We start from the raw sequence: 21,508 nt of genomic DNA, 5'->3' as shown, positions 1-21,508 counted from the left end.
TGTAAAAGTAAATACATTCCTACATTTAAAAAGACAGGGAACTTTGAGATTTTACTGCTGGAATACGCCTTACGGGTCATTTAGTACATATACCATCACCTTAGGAATAAAGAAACCAGAACCCAAAAACCCGTGGTGCACTCCATGGAGAAGGGCTGAAACTAGAGCCCATTTCTCTTCAATTTTATACCAATATGCATTTTTTGTAATTAAGAGTTGGTGATCTAGTTTTTATCCCCCCCCTTTTTTTCTTTTTACTAAAAAGTAATTTAGATAGCCAACAAAATGAACATGCTGTGACTATAGCAATATTTGTTAGTTTGGGGTCACCTAGTCTCCACTTCCCCCTTTTTTTGTAGTAACATATCCTGTCTTTTGGGGAATGACTACAGCCTTATGAGTAACTCTGTAGGGACTGCCACCGAAAAGGAACACCTTACCCTGTTCTTTAGCAAGAACTGGACTCAGGCTCCCTAGCAGGTCAATTAGACCTTTTTCTTGCAGGACACTGAGGCCTGAGTGGACTGTCACAAGCACAGAAAAAGGCTGGAGCTAATTGGTTCCAGCTGCAGTGCTCTCACAAGATGTTAATTAACCATGAGATTAACTCTTGCCACCTGCATTGTTGGAGCTGCTGTGGTCCTTGAACTGCTCTGACACTGGTGCTTCAGCTGTTCCCTCCGTGTGGTGACTTTCTAGTAAAGTTTCTTTGTGCTTAAGGTAGCCAGAATCCATTTCTGTTCACGCATGTGCATGTGTGTGCACGCGCGCGCTCACACACACACACACACACACACACCCCTCCAACTGATAAAAGTATTTTGGAAAAAAAAAATAAAAGAATAATTGGAGCATATAGAAAACCAGGATTTTAGAAAAGAGAAAATCAGAAGGAGAATGATGGCTAATTTATATGGAGTGAGTTTTTGGACTGTATCAGTTATGGCTTCAGATACTTCAGAGAGCTTCATTCATTAAACCCTACTAAAGAAACACCAGAAAAGAAGAGCCTTCTGTGTTCCCCATTTCAGAGGCACAGAAGATCTAAGTAGTGTGCTCTAGGTCACATCAAGGATGTGGTGTAGCCAAGAGTCACGCTAAGGCAATCCGAGTCCTGAGGACAGATGCTTAATTCTGCCTCCACACAGGAAGTAGTGAGAACAAAAAGCACATGCTGGACAGTCCACTGCCCTTGTTAGAAATGAGAAAATTCTTCTTCCTGTGAAATAGGAACATAGGATTATTTACAAGTTTCTTGGTCACCCTAAAATAAAGTCAGAGATACTCAAAAACAACATCAATATTTCTATTAGGCCTGAAAAAAAGAATACTTTCATCAATCCCATAAATGCACTGAATTTCAGAAGCCTTGAGTTTTATAATAGCTAACATTTATTGGGTGCTGATTTTATGGCAGCTCTGTCGTACTTTAAAATTAACATCTCTAAATCTTGACTGTATCAGTAGGCATGTTTACTATCCCCATTGGGACAAGTCAATTAAGGCACAAAGAAAAAGGAACTTGTCTAAGTTTCCAGAACTAGTAAGTGTTAGAGAATGTAACCCCCAGGTCCTCTGGCTCTAGCGTTTGAGCTCTTAACTATGACACGGTAGTTTATTTCCAGAACCTTTAACATCAGCGGTTCTATATGAGCCCCAAAGGGACAACACTACATGAAGCTCTTTGTTGGCAGAGCTTAATATAAAAATCAATTTGAGACTACTGAAGTCAATGGCTTGTAATTCTTTAAGGCAATCCTCCAAGAACTTAAGTCCCAGGATTTTAAGGTACTTTGAAGAACAGTCAGATTACATCGCTGGTTAAATTCAGAACTGTGGGCTTAAAACTCTCTGGGGCTAGGACTAATAAATCTAACCATGTATGTGGACAGTAGAAAGCCACTCCACCACCAAATAAAAGGAGTGCAAGGAAAGCACAAGATAAACCTGAAATCTCTTGTTCCAGAAAGCAAAAGAATGGTCAAGGATGAATGGGATGTATCAAAAAGACCTGTGGGCTAGATTAAACAGGCTTCTATGGGCCAAATCTGAAACAGGTGGAATCCCAGGACTAACAACTATAACAGTAACAGTAACAGAATCATAAAATCACCAACTTCCCTAACTCATTTAACAAATGACCCTATTGAGGATTATCAATGGACACTAAAATGTCAAGTGAAAAGCTGTTGGATAACAGGATCTTCACAGCATCAAAGATGACATAGTATTTGCTAGAGAAAAAAAGTCCCTTACACTTGATACCTGAGTATATTCACCTTAACTCAAAAAATCAAATTTATCATCATTTATCCTAAGACATGACATGCTCTTGATTTAATGCAATGCAATGCAGAATATATCATTTATAAAGTAATCTTGCCACAAATGTTTAAACTGATGAAAATCTAGTTTCTAAATCTAACTTACAGTTTACAGGAAATACAAGAGCCAAAAGAATAAGTGAAAGAGACCATGAGAAAACAATGCACACAAATCCAGAATGAGGAACATTCTAACAGACAACTGGACTCTTCAAAATATCAATGACATGGGGGAAAGACAGATTCTAGAGTTAAAAGGAACTAAAATACACAAACTTCAAATGTAATATATGAATCTTAATTGGTTCTTGGTTTAAAAAAAACAAACAAAACCCTCATTTCTTTGAGACAATTGGGGAAATCTAACCATGTGTTGTATACTAGATGGAATTTTTAGAAGTGTTTTTAAGTAGCATAACATTGTGTAAAATCTAATTTATTTCACCTGTAGTGTGTTCCTTATTCTTATGAGGTGCATGCTGAAGTTGGGGTATAGTATCAGGTCTTCAAATACTTTAAAATTGAATACGAAGTGCATGCATACATGTATATCTATGTATATATGTATATATGCTATGTATATACACACAAAGACATAGAATGGGCACAAATAGAGTAGAATGTTAATTTTTCAATTTAAGTATACAATATATGAAATGTTCATTTACTATCCTTTCAACTTTTATGAATATTTTTAAAATAAAAAGTGGGAAAAATAGGGACATCTCAAAGAGACTGCCTACTAACAAGGAGAAACACCATTTTGACAGCACAATTAGGAGAGAAAGGAACATAGCTCTTCAAATTCCAATTAAAAAATTAACAACATTGTGAGATTATACTTATATAGAGACATAGACAATCATATAAATTTGGATAGGGTTGGATCATTGAGAAAGCACTCCATCTGAAATTAGGGTACCTAGGTTTCAAAACTTGTTTTGCTACTGACTTATGTTTCTCAACAGGAATGCCAGCCTCTGGTCAAATGTGCAGCTTTGGAGAGGGGCAAAGGCAACAATAAGAAGGATGACCCATGGTCTCTGTCCAGCCATAACAGCAGAGTCAACTTAGGGGTCACTGGGAGGACAGTACTGCAGCCAAATCATCACATTCAGCCTATTGACTATATAAAATTTTTCATCTACACCAAGACTGGGTCTTCATGTTTTAAAATTTTTCCACCTTAACCAAGATTGGGTCCTCATCTATTAAATGCAGTAACACTTCCTAAAGTGTTAGGAGAGTTTAATAAGGTAACAAATGTTAAAGTACCTATCACACAACCAGAGAAGAGTCAATGATGAAAAATGTTAAGAATTTCTTTGGGTAGGGGCGCCTGGGTGGCTCAGTTGGTTAAGCGTCTGACTTTAGCTCAGGTCATGATCTCATACTCTGTGAGTTCGAGCCCCGCGTCGGGCTCTGTGCTGACAACTCAGAGCCTGGAGCCTACTTCAGATTCTATGTCTCCCTCTCTCTCTGCCCCTCCCCTGGCTCGTGCTCTGTCTCTGTCTCAAAAATAAATAAAAACATTAAAAAAAATTTCTTTGGGTAACCAATTCTTTGAGAAGACATTACGGCAGACTTTGTAGTTGCTTACTAATAGGTAATTTTTTTCCTCTTCCCCATTCATAGAACTCTAATTTTGTTTGATAGGGTGGGGAACAACGCACCCAGTTAAAATATACCACCTTGCAGCATTATTCTTATAGATATGGATAGTCATATATGTAAGTTTAACCAATGAGATATAAATGGAAGTTGTTAGGACCACCAGAAAAAACTCCTTAAAAGGAAGGACAGCTCATGCTGATCCCCATATCCCTTGTTCTCTGCTTAGATGACAGATACAGTGCCTGGTATCCATCTTGTGACTATGTAGCCACCCAGAAACTAGAAGCTAAACTCTAAGGATGGTAAAATAGAAAAAAAGAGAGACTTGCATTCTGATGACATTATGGAGTCCACTCACAATACCTATGAATTTATTTATTTATTTTCATGATACAGGGAGGGGGGAATCCCATCTCAAATAATGCTATCAGAATTTCAACATTTATTCAATGTATTGTTAAGTCAAGGAAATAAGCAACATTCTGTAAATCAATTTTTCCAAATCTAGGTCATTAATTTTAAAAGTCAAAGCACTTTTGGGGTATCTTATTACACAACATGTTGTAGCATCTAGCAGTATCTACATTGTCTGTAGATCTAAACAAGGATTCTTAAGCTAGAATCCATGGATAATGAATCCAACAAAGTACATGAAACATTCTATTTTTAGAAAGCATAAAGATAGCACAAATGAATAGAAAGATAATCCATGCTTATGGATTGGAAGAATATTGTTAAAATGTCCATATTACCTAAAGCAATCTACAGATTCAACACAATCTCTATCAAAATTCCAATAGCATTTTCCACAGAAATAGAATAATTCTAAAATTTGTATGCAACCACAGAAGACCCAAATAGCCAAAGCAATCTTGAGGAAGAACAGAACTGGGGGCAGCACACTTCTTAATTTCAAACTGCATTATAAAGTTATAGTAATCAAAATAATGTGGTATGGGCAGTAAAAACATATAGATCTAACAGAATACAGACTCCAGAAATAAATCCACACATATTTGGTGAATTAATTTACAACAAAGGAGCCAAAAATGTACAATGGAAAAAGGACAGTCTCTTCAATAAGTGATATTGGAAAAACTGGACAGCCACATGCAAAAGAATAAAACTATACTACTATTTTATATAATACACAAAAATTAACTCAAAATGGAGCAAAGACTTGAACATAACACCTGAAACCATAAAACTCCTAGAAGAAAACACAGGCAGTAAGTTCCTTGAAATCACTCTTAATTTCTTTGGATTTGAAAAGCAAAAATAAGTGGGACTACATCAAATTAAATAGTTTCTACACAGCAAAGAAAACCATTAACAAAATAAAAAGACAACCTAATGAGAGAAAATATTTGCAAATCATATCTGAAAATAGGTTAATATGTATAAAGAATTCACACAACTGAAGAGCAAAACAAAAAATCTGATTAAAAAAAATGGGCAGAAGATCTGAATCGACATTTTTCCAAAGATGACAAATGGATGGCCAACAGGTACATGAAAAGATGCTCAACCTCACTAATCAGAGAAATACAAATCAAAACCACATTGAGATATCACATCACATCTGTTAGAATGGCTATTTTAAGAGATCTGTTAGAATGGCTATAAAATGAGATAACAAGTGCTAGCAAAAGTGTGGTGAAGAAGTAACCCTTGTTTGCTCCTAGTAGGAATTTAAATAGGTGCAGCCACTATGGAAAACAGTATGGAAGTTCCTCAAAAAATTTCAAAAAGAACTACCATGTGAACCTGCAATTCTACTTCTGGGTATTTATCTGAAGAAGACAAAAACACTAATTCAATAAGTTATGTGCACCTCCATGTTCATTGAAGCATTATTTGCAATAGCCAAGTCATGGAAACAATCTAAGTGTCCATCAAAGAACGAACGGATAAAAAAGGTGGTACACACACACACACGGAATATTATTTAGCCTTAGGGATGAACGAGATCTTTCCATCTTTGACAATACTTATGGACCTTGAGGACATTGCAGTAAATAAAATAAGCCAGACAGAGAAAGACAAATACTGCATGATCTCACTTTTATATGGAACCTAAACCAACAACTCATGAGCTCATAAATACAGAGAACAGATTGGCGGTTGCTAGATGTGAAGGGAGATCAAACAGTACAAATCCAGCTATAAAAATAATTAAGTCATGGGGATGTGAAGTACAGCACGGTGGCTGCAATTAATAATGCTGTACTGCACATTTGAAAGTTGCTAAGAGTTTATCTTAGAAGTTCTCACCACAAAAGAAAAATTTTATAACTATGTATGATGACAGATGCAAACTAGACTTAGTGTAGCAGTCACCTGGAAAGTTACGCAAATATTGAATCATTCCATTGTATACCTGAAACTAAAGTGTCCTATATCAACTATACCTCACTTAAAAAAGAAAATCTTCATGTCAAAGGAGGTCTCTCATGGGAGAAATTAAGACTCAAAAATATTTAACATTTATAGAAAGGTAAGGCTTAATCCAGAAAAGGTTTTTTTTTTAACTGATTATGAAAATAAACATACTTAAAAGTATCTTGTATCATCTTGTGTCTCACAAATAAGTTCAACTAAAGCCTACAACTTAGGCAAAAAAGATTAAAAAGATAAGTCCTTATATTATCTAAGGATTATATTATACTATATTACATTACCGAAATGTTCAAAAAAGGATTTAAAAAAACCCAATAAAAATCTTGTAAGTTTTATCACTTCTGAAACCACACAGACTAAGAAAAGGATAAAGAAAAGTAACAAAAGACAGAAAACCTGTAAACTTCAATTTGTATGTAAGTGCTGCTGAAGGGGAAGGTGGGGCAGGAAGTTTACTGCAGACATCACACCAGTACTGTGAGGAGGCTGGAGAGGTCCAGTGGGGATGCAGCAGTGAAAGGTCTTTAAAATCTCTTACAGTTTTTGTTTTAAACATATAGTACACTTTAAGAGGGAGATGAATGGAGCTCAATTGCTTAAAGAAAGAGGAAAGAAGGTGCAGAAAGTGCTACAGTAGCTACAAGGACATCAAAGGGGCAGATATCAAGAAGCACAGAAAAATACACTATCTATAGTGAATGCATTCCCTTGGAGAGCAAGTTTATGAAGAAAAGACAGCAGATCCCTCCTAATGCAGGTTGACTTATGAGAGGCAAAGGAGAGATGGGCAAACAGAAGCCATGTTTAAGAAAACAGTCCTTTTGGTAGCAATAGTAAGAGTCCCAGGGCTGTGTAACTTGAAAAGCTGCCTTAGCCCCTGATCACTACACCCCACAGGAGTCTCTTGCTACTGATATCACAAAAATCCATCTCATTGAAATATGAGTAAGAAAAAAGGAACATTACCAGAAACTATACAGAGACAGTACTTGAAAAAAAGTATAAAAAAGCATGACTTTCCTAAAATAACTCATCAGAAAAACCTTGCCAAGAAGCAGATGGAAACTGTAACCTAACAAACAGAACAAAATAGAATAAGGAAATGACACTAAAAGACAAGCAATAACATATAAATTTGATTTTATCAAAATTAACAACTTAAAAAGACAACCTACAGAATAGGAAGAAATACTTGCAAATCTTGTATGTGATAAGGAATTAATATCCAGACTATGTGAATTATTTCTAGCACTCAGCAGTCAAAAAAACCAAACAATCCATTTCATAAATTGGGAAAAAAGCTGAATAGATATTTCTTAAAGACAATATACAGACGGTCAATAAGCACATGAAAAGATATTCAATATAATTAGGGAAATGTCAATCAAAACCACACTGATCACAAGCAGTAACCTCTGGTCATAGCAACTTCTTTCAAATAGGACTACTGAGATGAGGGAAACAAAAGCAAAAATAAACTATTAGGACTTCATCAAAATAAAAAGCTTCTGCTCCCAACAAACAAGAGTCCAGGGCTGGAAGGCTTCCCAGGGTAATTGTACCAAACATTTAAAGAATTAATACCTATTCTTTTGAAGCTGTTCTTTTGAAATGGAAGGAAAACTTCCAAACTCATTCTATGAGGCCAGCATTACCTTGATTCCAAAACCAAAACCCCACTAAAAAGGAGAATTACAGATCAGTTTCCCTGATGAACATGGATAAAAAAATTCTCAGTAAGATATTAGCAAATCGAATCCAACATACATTAAAAGAATTATTCATCACGATCAAATGGGATTTATTCCTGGGCTGCAGGGCTGGTTCAATATGCACAAATCAATGTGATACATCACATTATTAAAAGAAAAAATAAAAACATGATCCTCTCAATAAGTGCAGAAAAAGCATTTGACAAAATACAACATCTTGTCTTGATAAAAAACCCTTAAGAAAGTAGGGATAGAAGGGACAAACCTCAATATCATAAAGGCCATATATCAAAGACCCACAGCTAATATTATCCTCAATGGGGAAAAACTGAGCACTTTCCCCCGAAAGTCAGGAACACGACAGGGATGTCCACTCTCACCACTGTTCAACATAGTATTGGAAGCCTTAACCTCAGCAATCAAACAAGAAGAAATAAAAGGCATCAACAAGGAAGAAGTCAAACTTTCATTCTTCACAGACAACATGATACTTCATGTGGAAAACTCACCAGCTAGAACTGATACATAAATTCAGCAAAGTTGCAGGATACAAAATCAACTTATAGAAATCTGTGGCATTTCTATACAATAATGAAGCAACAGAAAGAGAAATCAAGTAATCAATCCCATTTACAATTGCACCAAAAACCCTAAATACCTAGGAATAAGTCATAGAAAGTTTAGAAAAGAAATTGAAGAAGACACAAAGAAATGGAAAAACATTCCTTGCTCATGGATTGGAAGAACAAGTATTGTTAAAATGTTGGTATTAACCCAAAGCACTCTACAGATTCAATACAATCCCTCCAAGTAATACCAGCATTCTTCACAGAGCCAGAACAAATAATTCTAAAAGTTGTATGGAACCAGAAAAGACCCTGAATAGCCAAAGGAATGTTGAAAAAGAAAACCAAAGCTGGAGGCATCACAATTCTGGATGTCAAGCTATAGTACAAAGCTGTAATTATCAAGACAATATGGTACTGGCACAGAAACAGACATGTAGATCATTGGAACAGAATAGAGGAACCAGATATGGAACCACAAATGTATGGCCAACTAATCTTCGACAAAGCAGGAGAGAATAGCCAATGGAAAAAAGTCTTCTCAGCAAATGGTACTGAGAGAACTGGAAAACAACATGCAGAAGAACGAACCTGGCCCACTTTCTTACACCACACACAAAAATAAAGTCAAAATGGATGAAAGACCTAAATGTAAGACAGGAAACCATCAAAATCCTAGAGGAGAAAACAGGCAACAACCGCTTTGACCTTGGCTGTAGCAACTTATTACCTGACATGGGACCTCATCAAGATAAAAACCTTCTGCAAAGTGAAGGAAACAATGAGCAAAAGTAAAAGGCAACTGACGGGGAGAAGATATTTGCAAATAACATATTGGATAAAGGGTTAGCATCCAAAATCTACAAAGAACTTATCAAACTCAACACCCAAAAAATACATAATCCAGTGAAGAAATGGGAAAAGACATGAACACTTTTCCAAAGACATTCAGATGGCTAATAAACACATGAAAAGATGCTCAACGTCACTCATTATCAGGGAAATACATATCAAAACCACAATGATGTAACACCTCACACTATTCAGAATGTAAACAGTAAAATTAACAACTCAGGAGACAACAGATGTTGGCAAGGATGTGGAGAAAGGGCAACCCTTATGTTCTGCTGGTGGGAATGCAATCTGGTGCAGCCACTCTGGAGATCAGTATGGAGGTTCCTCAAAAAATTAAAAAATAGATCTACCCTATGTCCCAGCAATTGCACCACTAGGTATTTATCTAAAGGATGCAGAAATGCTGATTTAAAGGGGCACATGCACCTCTGTGTTTATAGCGGCACTCTTGGCAACAGCCAAAGTATGGAAAGAGCCCAATGTCCATCTACAGATGAATGGATAACGATGTGGTGTGTATAAACAATGGAATATTGCTCAGTGATCAAAAAATGAAATCTTGCCATTTTCAACAACATGGATAGAGCTAGAGAGTATAATGCTAAGTCAATAAGTCAGAAAGACAAATACCATATGATTACACTTGTATGTCAAATTTAAGAAACAAAATAAATGAGCAAAGGGAAAAAAAGAGGGAGAAAAACCAAGAAACAGACTCTTAACTATAAAGAACAAACTGATGGTTACCAGAGGGGAGGTGTGGAGGGGTGTTAACTAGGTGATGGGGATTAAGGAGTGCACTTGTGAGGAGCACCAAGTAGTATATGGAAGTGATGAATTACTATATTGTACACCTGAAACTAATATTACACATGTTAACTGGAATTTAAATAAAAACTTAAAAAAAAAGATGCAATGTTAAAACAAAATAAAAACATCCTTCAAAAAATATATCAGGATCATTCAGCAATTTAACAAAAATAAAACAAACCCACAGTGAGATGTTGCTTCACATCCATTAAGATGGCTATTATTAAAAAACAAAAACAAAAACAAAAACAAAAAAAACCCAAAGGGGCGCCTGAGTGGCTCAATTGGTTGAGTGTTGTATTCTTGATTTAGGCTCAGGTTATGATCCTAGGATTGTGGGATCTCGCTCTTAAATAAAAATCAAACAAAACAAAAAAAGAAAAAAACTCAGAACAAGTGCTGACTAGGATGTCTATATTGGAACCTTTTTTCATCACTGGTGGCAATGTAAAAATTGTATAGGACTATGAAAAACAGTGGGTTCCTCAAAAAAGTTAAATATAAAACTTTCATGTGATTCAGCAATTTCACTTCTGGGACTATTCCTTAAAGGCAACGACTCAGATACATGTACCCCTATGTTCACAGCAGCATTACTAATAATAGCCAAAAAGTAAAAATAATACAAATGTCCATCAACAGATGAATAAACAAAATGTGGGATGTATACACACAATGGAATATTACTCAGCTTTATAAAGGAATGAAATTCTGACACATGCTATAACACTGATGAAGTCTGAAGACATTATCAAAGTTAAATAAAACAGACACAAAAGGACAAAAAGTATGTTTTTACTTATGAGATACCAAGAATAGGCAGATTCACAGAAATAGGAAGTAGAAGAATGGTTACCAGGGGCTGAGGGGGGAGGGAATGGGCGATTATTTAATGGGTAACAAGTTTATCTTGGAGATTATGCAAAGTTCTGAAAGTGGATATGTTGTTAAGGAGAGTTAAGGATTGTTACACAACATTATGAATGTACTACTGCCACTGAATTGACATCAAAAAATGGTTAAAATGGTAAATTTTATGTTATGGACATTTTACCACAATTAAAATAAAAGTTAATGAATTTATTACAATAATGAAAAGATAGAAAGCAGAAATGCAAAAATGTAGGGAAGAGATAATCAGTCCAAGGAGAAATGTGATATGGAAACTGGCAGAATCATAAAGGGAAGAAAAAATATTTCAGAAATGAAGACTAAATTATAAAGAGCACAACAAAGGGGAACAGAAACCATTAATGGCTCAGTAAGGGATATAGAGGACATAAATGAGAAAAGTAGATATAATGAAACATTAAGAAATGAATGACAAGGATTTAAAAGATAACTACAGAAAATCAGTTTAATGAGCTCCAATATATGTGTTATTAGAGTCTTCAAAGAAGAAAACCAAATACTGGAGAATATTTAAAGAAATAATTTGGAGGGGTGCCTGGGTGGCTCAGTTGGTTAAGTGCCCAACTTTGGTTCAGGTCATGCTCTCACAGTTCAGGAGTTTGAGCCCCACATAGGGCAGAGCCTGCTTCGGATTCTGTCTCCCTCCCTCTCTCCCTCTCTGTCTCCTCTCTCTGCCCCTTGCCTGCTAGTGCTCTCTCTCAAAATTAAATAAACATTTAAAAAAAGTAGTAATTGATAAAAACTTTGTTTCAATTGAAGCCTTGAATCCACAAATTGAAAAGGCACACCTTAGACCCAGAACAGTCCACATGAAGATGTATTCTAGGGAAATTCCTAGACTAACAATAAAGAGTCCTTTGGGCAGCCAAGTAAAAATGTCATAATAAGGAAAGAAAATAAGAGTGGCCTCAAACTAACAGACTGCCGTATTTAACATCAGAAGACAGTGGAATAAGACCTAAAAAATATTTAAGGAAAGACCACATGCGCCAAATTTAATAACCAGCTGTCCTTCAACTACAAAAGCTATAGTTTGAATATACAAAGGCTAAGAAAATATTATACACTTGAACCTTACTTGGGAAAACTATCCAAGGACAAATTTTAACCAATTAATAAAGGGCTGGGAAGACTTTGATGAAGTGACAAGCAAATACATTTTTAAAAAGAAAAAAATTTTAAATTTAAAAATTAATAATTTATTTTTTTAAATTTTTTTAACGTTTTTTTTATTTATTTTTGAGACAGAGAGAGACAGAGCATGAAAGGGGGAGGGGCAGAGAGAGAGGGAGACACAGAATCGGAAACAGGCTCCAGGCTCTGAGCCATCAGCCCAGAGCCCAACGCGGGGCTCGAACTCACGGACCGTGAGATCGTGACCTGAGCTGAAGTAGGACGCTCAACCGACTGCGCCACCCAGGCGCCCCAAAAATTTAACAATCTTAAAGAAGTAGCTGTAATAATTCAAAGTTGTTGCAGCATCTTTTCCCATAAACCAAGTTCAGAATGACAAATTTTTAAAAAATCTCGAATCTGCCTGCTAGTTACAAAACTTATATTTAGTTATATAACTTATAAAAACTTAATTATGCTATGATTTGCTACCTCTTTATAAACCATTGGAAATCCACAATTACAGATAATAGCTCAAGTAAGGTTTCTTACAGTTTCTATTTCAGAAACTACTAGACAAAGGCTTCTTTTTGGAATTTCAGTTGCGTAAATCACTTTAAGATTTAGATTGGATTAATCTAATTTATTACCTTAGCCTAGTCTTCTTTACCCAGTTACCCCATTCTTCCACTTTATATGCTTCTTCATGCTCATTTGCACTTTTCACCAGTCACTAATACTTACTTACAATCTTCTGCACAGAGACATTAAACCAATATACACGACTGTGCTTCAAATGAAACTGAAATTAGTAATCTAGATACTAGGGACTTTACCCATGATCAGAGTCTAGACACTAATTTTGACCATATTTTTGTTTGATTTTTGAATTCTGTATGGCAGAGATGAAAATTCTTCTTGCAATACAATTCAGATTTCCATAGGAAAATTTACATGCTTTTGTTTGCCTGTTACTAATCTTGTCTTCCTCTAATACCTCATCAGTTTATTGTGGAAAAACAAAAGATTAAAGGCTTAATCCTGTTTAAAATTTGGTCCAAATCCAATAATATCAATAGTCCCTTCAGAAGTATAATCCATCTGTAAGGACAGTATTAAGGAAATCACCTTTAAAAAAAGACATAAGTAGACTGCCACATAACAAAAGTAATTTTTTATGAAGTTTTCAATGTATTTTTACATTACTGTTTTATTTGATTCTCACAACAATCCTGTTTAGGCTGTTGTTATCCCTACTTGATAGGTGCGGAAAGAGAGAGGTTAAGTTTATTGCCCAGGGTCACACAGCCAATAGCCAATAAGTGGTTGAGCCAAGATTCAAACCCATGTGTCCTGCCTCAAATCCTGCCTCATTCCAGTTCATGACAAGCTTCACAAAACCATCGCAAAGCAAGCCACTGCATGATGAAGTTTATCAATTAAGATGTTTTGGCTGCATGTAACTGAAATTCTAGTTCAAACTGGCTAAAATAATAAGGCCATTTATTATCCCATTATACTAATACAAAGGAGTTCAGGGGAAGGAAAGATTCTGAGCTGGTAGATTCAGTGGCTCATGAATGTCACCACTGTTCTGCCATTTGCTGATGTATTAAGATATCCTTAGGCTGTCTTCCCTCTTGAGCCATAGATTAGATATCTGTCAGCAGCACCTGGGGTGTGTAATTCCTTGTTTACATTCAGTAGGAGAATTAGAGACAGAACTGCTTTATCCCAATTATGGAGCATACATCTTTCTCTTTGATTTGAGCATTTTAGGTTATGCGCCAGAAATAGTGTTTATAAATATTCCATGAGGTACTTCTCTACATTTCCAAACCACCTTTGCATCACATGGGAACATACGACTAGTTCAAAGAAATGAACTTTAAGAGAAATGAATCACTTCCAGAATGAGGCAGATAAAAACATGTGTACCTTCTCTATTTCCTTTTATCCCTGATACAAACTAAGGGATACACGGTCAAATGCTGAAACAGCAAATATCTCACAGAATGGAGGCAGTCTGGACACTAGAGTCACCAGATGGAGGAGAGATTCAACCTGCATCAGACTGTGAGTAATCCACAAATTTATCTGTTTCCCCAAGCTACTGAGATTCCAGGGATTTCCTGTTGGGACCCTTGGTATTAATTACCCTGATTAAAGCAGATTACATGCCCACCTGAGGGAAAGCTATGCCCTGACCAGCCCATACATCATCTGAGATGGAATGGATGTGCAGAATCACTTGCATTGACTCGATGCAGTTTTATAGTAAGAGAATTCATGTGTTATTCAGCTGGAGACTCAAATGATTTTTTAAAGTACAAAATATTTACAATTATACTGTTCATTCTCATAAATGGCAAATTGTGCCATTTTCACAAAAAGTACCATCAAAGATCGAATGCTTTTGCAGGCATGCCTTTAGCTTTATGAGGGTCTTCAAAAGACCCATTTAAACATAAAATACACTGAAGTCAGGCATTAGGTTTTATAGTTTCACCTACCGTTTCTGTGCTAATATTTATTGAACAACTACTACTGCCTAGCCCTGAACAATAGGTAAGAGATACAAATAAGAAAGGACACCTGTGTCCAAACTTTACTGTCTGCTAGTGAGACAAATATGTAATGTCAAGGAAGCTGAACAGATGGTCAAATGTTCTTTAAATTATCAAGAAAGCATACTGTTTAATAACGTCTAAAGTCAGAGTAAAGTAAATAACATAACCAAGATTTAAGCTCATGTTTGCCAGTTTCCAAAATGAGCCTACATTCTAAACTCCAAACAAACAAAACAAAACAAAGACGGAAAACACAGAAGATGGGAAAAAAAATGAAGAAATCCATCATGGCATTTAAGAAATGTAAATGTAGTCTGTTTGGGATGAATTTGGTGCCAAACATCAAACTAGAAACAACAAAGATAAATAACCACAATGGGTTTTGAAACTTGAATTTGCAAAATATTTGTTTGTTGTATTACTTAAGACAATTCAGTTCAGCCAAATACAGAAGGGAAAAACAATGAGGAGAAGTACAACTAAGTTTCAACAATATGTAAGGAGATAGTGTGGTGGACACAGTTGACATAGATAATTAAGTAGAGATAGAAGAAACAAGTTAAGCACCCAACAGTTATGAGACATCAAATATTCATCTCTTAAATGAGTCACCCATTGATTATACCCTTGCTGGCCCCATGTGTTATCTGCCTGAGATATGCAGATAAAAATCCATAGCCGTTCAGGAGTCTATTTTAGCAAGTTAGAACTATACCTAGGCACACTTGCCTCTGATGATAGAGCAAGCTGTGTTGGCTCAGTCATGTTCCATCTGCTGAGTCCCCTGCACACACTCAACACTGGTCCTCAAAAAACCCACTGTGACCAGGAAAGGTTGATGTGGTAGAGAAGACGAGAAACAGAACAGACAAATATCATGTAACACAGGACTCAGAATGTGGGCCTTTCATCCCACTGAAACCCTTTCTATGTAGGTAAGCCTAGCAGATCTTTCCCTTCTTGCTTTGTGCTGTGTTTTAAGCTGTTCAATAAATCTGTGACTAGAATATCATAATATGGTTTGTGAACCTTTCTGTACTAGGACCACAGCTCCTGCTTGCACTATGGGATAGACATAAAGGTAGCTGAGGATACACAGTGATGAGGCTACAGGAATGGAGGGGTCAAATTAGGGACAAAGGCTACAAGGCCCAGGACATCCTTAGAATTGTTCCCAGCACCAACAAAAGTTGGAGTTAACTCAGGAGGAGTGGACTGTAAGGCCTGGATAATACCAACAGAACTTACCTACAAATTCACCGAAGGTTTGCTAAACACACCAGAGACCAGAACATCCACAATATAAAAATCGACACGCATGTATTCTGGGCCCCTCTTTCTTCAGCCATTGGGATATGGCAACTCCTACTTGCAAGCCCACCTTCCTCTAAATACCCAGATGCCACCTTGGACAGAACAGCAGGAGGTGCAAGAGGTCTGAAAGACTCAAGATTTCACCTGAGAGAGCTGGAGTCCTCTCAAAGTGACATTTAAAGCTAGAAGAGACTAAGGCAATATTAACTGGCAGGTATGGTTCCCATTCCGCCTGGGTGTAGTTTATTGAGGAAAAACAGATGTTATAGTGAGGAAGCTGCAACTTCTTTGTAAATATGAGTAGTAAGTGAAATTTTGAGCCCACTTTGGCTTTACTAACAGTGCTAGTAATATGGGAAGAGATGAAAAGAGTGAAGAAGAGAAATGTGGTTAGTCAATGGACATAGAAATGGAGGCTCTTTGAACTCCAATGAATGGAGTGTTCCACTTCAACATGCGTACGTATGCACACACACACACACACACACACACACACACACACACTACAAATGTCTAGTATTCTATTCTTCTGTCTAAACAACTATCTTCAGTATCAGGATATCTGAGCCATTGCTACATATAAGATATGTTTAGGTAAAGAGGTCCCAAACTAAAAACAAGTATGCCAGCCCCTATGCTTACATTTACATAGCTCTCACCTTTCTGCCACAACCATGAAAAAAAAATATTTTTTTCTCCTTCAGCTATGTTTTTCCAGAAATACTATGCTAAAAATCCTAAAAACATAAGCATTTCCTATAAGTAGAACTGGGATAGAAAAAAAAAAAAAAAGGCTAACCTGAAGTTAAAGAATAGGAATGACTGAGAATCACTCCTCTACTAGAGTGAATAATCTCTTACATAGTATGATTTTCATGTCAAATTTACATGAAATTTTGCATATACTTTGGATTAAACTAAGGAAAAATATTCAGTTTCATACATGGGTCAGTGTGCATTTCAATCAAGTAGAGATCAATGCATGCAGGCCACAAGCAAGAAGTAAGGGTCTAATCAGAGATGACTGTCTCAGGCCAAATAGGTTGATCTGCTGCTTCATACTCTACACATTTCCTGTCCTAAAGTATTTGTTTTCCAAACTTGGAAAGATGAAGTGAAATAGAAGGTCAGTATTTTACAATAGAAAAAAAAAATCAGATTTTGAAGAAAACTCTTGGGAATGATAAAAAGATGATCACATGGATACCTGGATGCTACAAGGCTCAGGGCTAAGAAGAAAAGAGAGACAGGCACACAGGATACCAAAAAGTTCCAAGCACAAAAATGAGGGAGTTTTACTATGAAAATTCAATCTGTGGGGCTGATTTACCATGTGGTGACCATTTGGGGCATATGTGTAAAAAATTGCCCAGATATCTCTAGATGTTTTAGGATGCCATCACAACCTACCACAAATCGCAGCTGTTTCTGAAACTTGAAAAAAAAAAAAAAAAGAAAAAAGATGTGACCTGTGATGATACAGAAGTCAGCAGATAAAGTTGATAATAAAGAATAATATATATTTCTCATTTAGCTCTTCTAGGGACAAACAAAATGCCCCCTTGGAAGACAATACCAGTTTATAAATACAAGTATGCTTGATATATATGCATTTTCTATATATTGAAATAAAAACTTAAATCACAGCATTCTGTAAATTGTATAATTGACAATACGTGGTTACTGCAAAAGTAGCATCAACAGAACTGCTTTTGAAATTTATTAATTCAGCCCTAGAAATACATGCATTTTCTCATGGATTTTACATCAGTGGTATTTATTGATGCTACTGTACTGTAACCAGAAGTTTCTACAGTCCATTAAGGTTTCACAAACATTTATCAAACAAGCTCTTTCTCTGTCACTTTCAGCAACCATGCTTCAACAGAAATTCTAGCATTACTAAAAGAAAACAAAAATGTGAATAGAAAAAGGTCATACACATACCCAGAAGGAACAAATTCGTGGTTATTTTCATTCGTTCTCAGTCTAGCCACTAGACTTTTCCAGTAACTACAATTGAGCATTCATATTTAACTCATCTATAATAAGGAAGTCTGAAATGCTCGAGAATGCTTTACTTTAAATCAAGTTGTCCTAACCGCATAAACTCCGGCACACTTCTTCCTTCATCTTTTTTGGAAAGGCAAACAGACAAAAATGCTGAATGCTGCCCCAAACACTGTTTAATGTCCATTTGAATAGATAGGCATTTAAGTAACAAACCTTCCCCCACCTCCTAGAAAGGAAAAACAAAATCGCACAAACATCGCAGCAAAACCAGGAGGGCACAGGCCTCTCCTCAGCCCCGCCGTGTCCACAGAAGACGGGGGGCGGCCTGTACTCACACAGATAGCGAGAGCGCCTGCCCCCATTCTCGCAGGAAGTGCCTGGTAGAAGTGATGAAGACCAGATGAAAACATCAAAATGACAGCAAAGTACGAGAATTCCATTCAGTAGATATGATTTCATTTGAAACACAGTTCCTAATCCAGAGGCCTCAGAGGGAGCGAAGAGCAGCTCCTAACATTTTCGGAAGCGCGGTTTTGCTTCTCACTCGGCTGAACCCACATGGCTGGCAGGACTGCCTGGAGTTGAAATCTGATCCAGAGCGTCTAGTATTGGCAAGTAGAGGAGGTCATGTGACAGGGGCCTTAAGCTGCTGACATCTTTTTCTTAAACCTGACTTGCCAGATGCCACACACAGGCTTTCTCCGGTCAGAAAACACCCACCACCTGGTGGTATTCATTAATAGGAGGACTAAGTGCAGAACAGTGAATATGCAAACCTGATTCCTAGTTGCTACTCCTAAGAAAAATTCACATATTCACACTCAGGTTTCAACTTGCAGGCACATGCCTCACTTTTCTGAGACACTTTTCACTCCCACTGCCCCTTAGAAACTAAAGTCTATCAAAACATTCTTCCCTCCACCTTTAGTCTATCAGAATTGTTTTAAGTGAAAATACTTTATTTCATGCAACTCTTACCACTTCTCATTACTTTTGAATTATCTTATTCACAGACACTGGTGATTAACGTAAAACAACATGTTTCTAGACTTCCACAATTCAACATATGTGATTTATAGTGTGGAAAATCAGCCTCTGGTTGACCTTTCAACAATGTCCTACTTCACATGCTGTGTCATTAGAAAATGTGACAGACTTTACAATTTCCAAATATTTGAACTGATAGCTAAAATATCCATTTCACATAAGCCAGAAGGACACTGTCCTATTTTTTTATTACCACTTTTTGGTCAAATCCTTTTTAGTGGCACATTTAAGAGAATGCTGACTAATACTGCGTGAGAAGTTTCATTTTACCCAATTTTAGAAGACTTAAATTGCCCTCAACAACAAAACATAATAAAATTGTATCTTAAAGGCACAGGGTGGGAAGACCATGGAAAGCGGAAATCAGTTCCCATTTCGGTACTTCCTTTCAAATGTGTATTTCCAGCCAATCAACAGTGCCCACAGCAAAGCCAGAGGACATGACAAAGTCCATTTTATTTCAATGCATGCATTTAGAACATTGCAAAGACACTTCCACAAGGTGCACTAACACAATCCCAAGGCTAAACAATGGAATGGGAGTGGACAAATGGACATAAACCCCTCCACTGAAAAATAAAACTTTTTTCTGCTTCCACCTAATGTAGATTTTATCACTTCTGCTTTCCATTTACCCATTAGAAAACTAGACTATTAAAGAAAATTATTATAAAACAGACTTTTTCCAATACATTAAAATTTTGTCTTCTTTTTCTGAGGATACAAGTACTGCCAGTCTTTGGTGAAAAATAAAAGCCTAAAGATTAGGTCAATTTTTATCACCTATACTGGTTGAGGCACTATGCAACAATATACAATGATCAGAAAGACATGATACCTTCTCTTATGAATCATTTAATGGGAGGAGAGAGGAATGAAAATCAATAAGGCTTTTTAATTAGTCAGCACAGAGGCAGTAACAAAGAAGCAGAGATGAGGTAGTGAAAAAATAACAAAGGACACCCAAAAACATTTAACATATTTCGATTCTATTTTTTGTTTTTGAAAAACATAATTTAAATCTAATTTGTGAGTTTTCCATCCTAATTTTTTTCACTTACCATTATATCACTGACGTGCTCCCATACTGTTAACACTATAAACAATTTTAATCACATACAATATTACGTTCTGTATATATAACGGTTTTTTTAGTCATTCTCCTATTTTTAGGCATTTACATGGTTTCTGATTTTATGTGTGTATGTGACTGTAAGTAATGCTTTATCCTCATTCTGATTATTTTCTAGTCAAGACTCCAGAAAGTGAAATTGTTGGATCACGTTGAATATTAACATGTGCTAAGGTTGTTGACACACATTGACTCTGGCAGTTTATAATCCTCAATTCATGCTACCCAAGTTTGAATATTTTGTAAAATATTTCATAACTTAATAAACGAAAAGGACTTCTCACTTAAAATTCAGATTTACCATTAAAGATAAGAAAATTCCTCATTAGTCATTTGTATTTTCTAATCCATGTGTGGCATTGTCCATTTATCAAATCGTTACTTAACAAGTCTCTTTTATAAGCTCATTTTAAGGATTAAATGATATATAATCTATAAAAAGCTCTTAGTATATTACCTGGCAAATAGTAATAAAAAAGCAATTTTGGATGCTTATCATATGGTTGGATTATTTATTTGGAATATTTTTTGAAATATAGCAAAAAATGAGGATCTAAATTGATTGGATTTTTATTTTTCATTTAACTACTGTGGCCCACATGGTTAATTCTTTCCAGGATGCAATCTCTCTTTCTGATACTATTAGAGCTTCTTTTCCCTCTTAGTTGGGGCTGAGCCCATAGTTGTTCATCTACAGATTACATTTCCCAACCTTTCATACCAGTAGATAGGGCCATGACTCATTAACAGAGTGTGAATCGATTGGGTATGTACAACTTCTGTGTCGCATGATTCATAGGATCCTTCCTCTTCATCACATGTTGGAATGTGAATACACCTCACTTGGATCATACAGGAGAAAGAGTCCCAGGGGATGAAAGACTGAGCAGATAGAAGGAACCTAGACCTCTGAATGACCTTGTGGAGTATGGCTGCATTAATATGCCTGTATCAATTAGACTCCCATTGGAGAAAGAAATCAAACTCTCAAATATGTTACTATATTTGAAAGTCCTGTGTGTAAAACAAGTTTGTCTTTAACCCAATATACTAACCGAATGACTCCCATTTATTGAGCAAGTTTTTCATTTCCCATGTATGATACTATCCTTACTATATATTAAAT

At 36.2% G+C, this 21,508-nt stretch overlaps 1 protein-coding gene across 8 annotated transcripts in view; it reads right to left on the bottom strand.

Moving 5' to 3' along the window:
• FAM13A (family with sequence similarity 13 member A) overlaps window positions 1–21,508 on the bottom strand; it is a 366,689-nt gene that overhangs the window by 319,370 nt on the left and 25,811 nt on the right. For 3 of the 8 annotated variants that reach the window (XM_053217136.1, XM_053217135.1, XM_053217134.1), the window contains exon 1: window positions 18,539–18,790. The exons of 1 other annotated variant lie outside the window; for it this stretch is intronic. In XM_053217136.1, coding sequence (XP_053073111.1) covers window positions 18,539–18,643 — 105 coding nt within the window. In that variant the 5' untranslated portion in view covers window positions 18,644–18,790. Of the gene's footprint in view, window positions 1–18,538; window positions 18,791–21,508 lie in introns of those variants that run through there. 4 more of the 8 variants (XM_053217132.1, XM_053217133.1, XM_027060756.2 and 1 more) reach the window with 3 other exon arrangements.

Source organism: Acinonyx jubatus, chromosome B1 (genome assembly GCF_027475565.1).
Source record: "Acinonyx jubatus isolate Ajub_Pintada_27869175 chromosome B1, VMU_Ajub_asm_v1.0, whole genome shotgun sequence".
Lineage (NCBI taxonomy): Eukaryota > Metazoa > Chordata > Mammalia > Carnivora > Felidae > Acinonyx > Acinonyx jubatus.
Note: the sequence above shows the minus strand (reverse complement) of the source record. Positions and strands in the feature narration are given on the sequence as shown.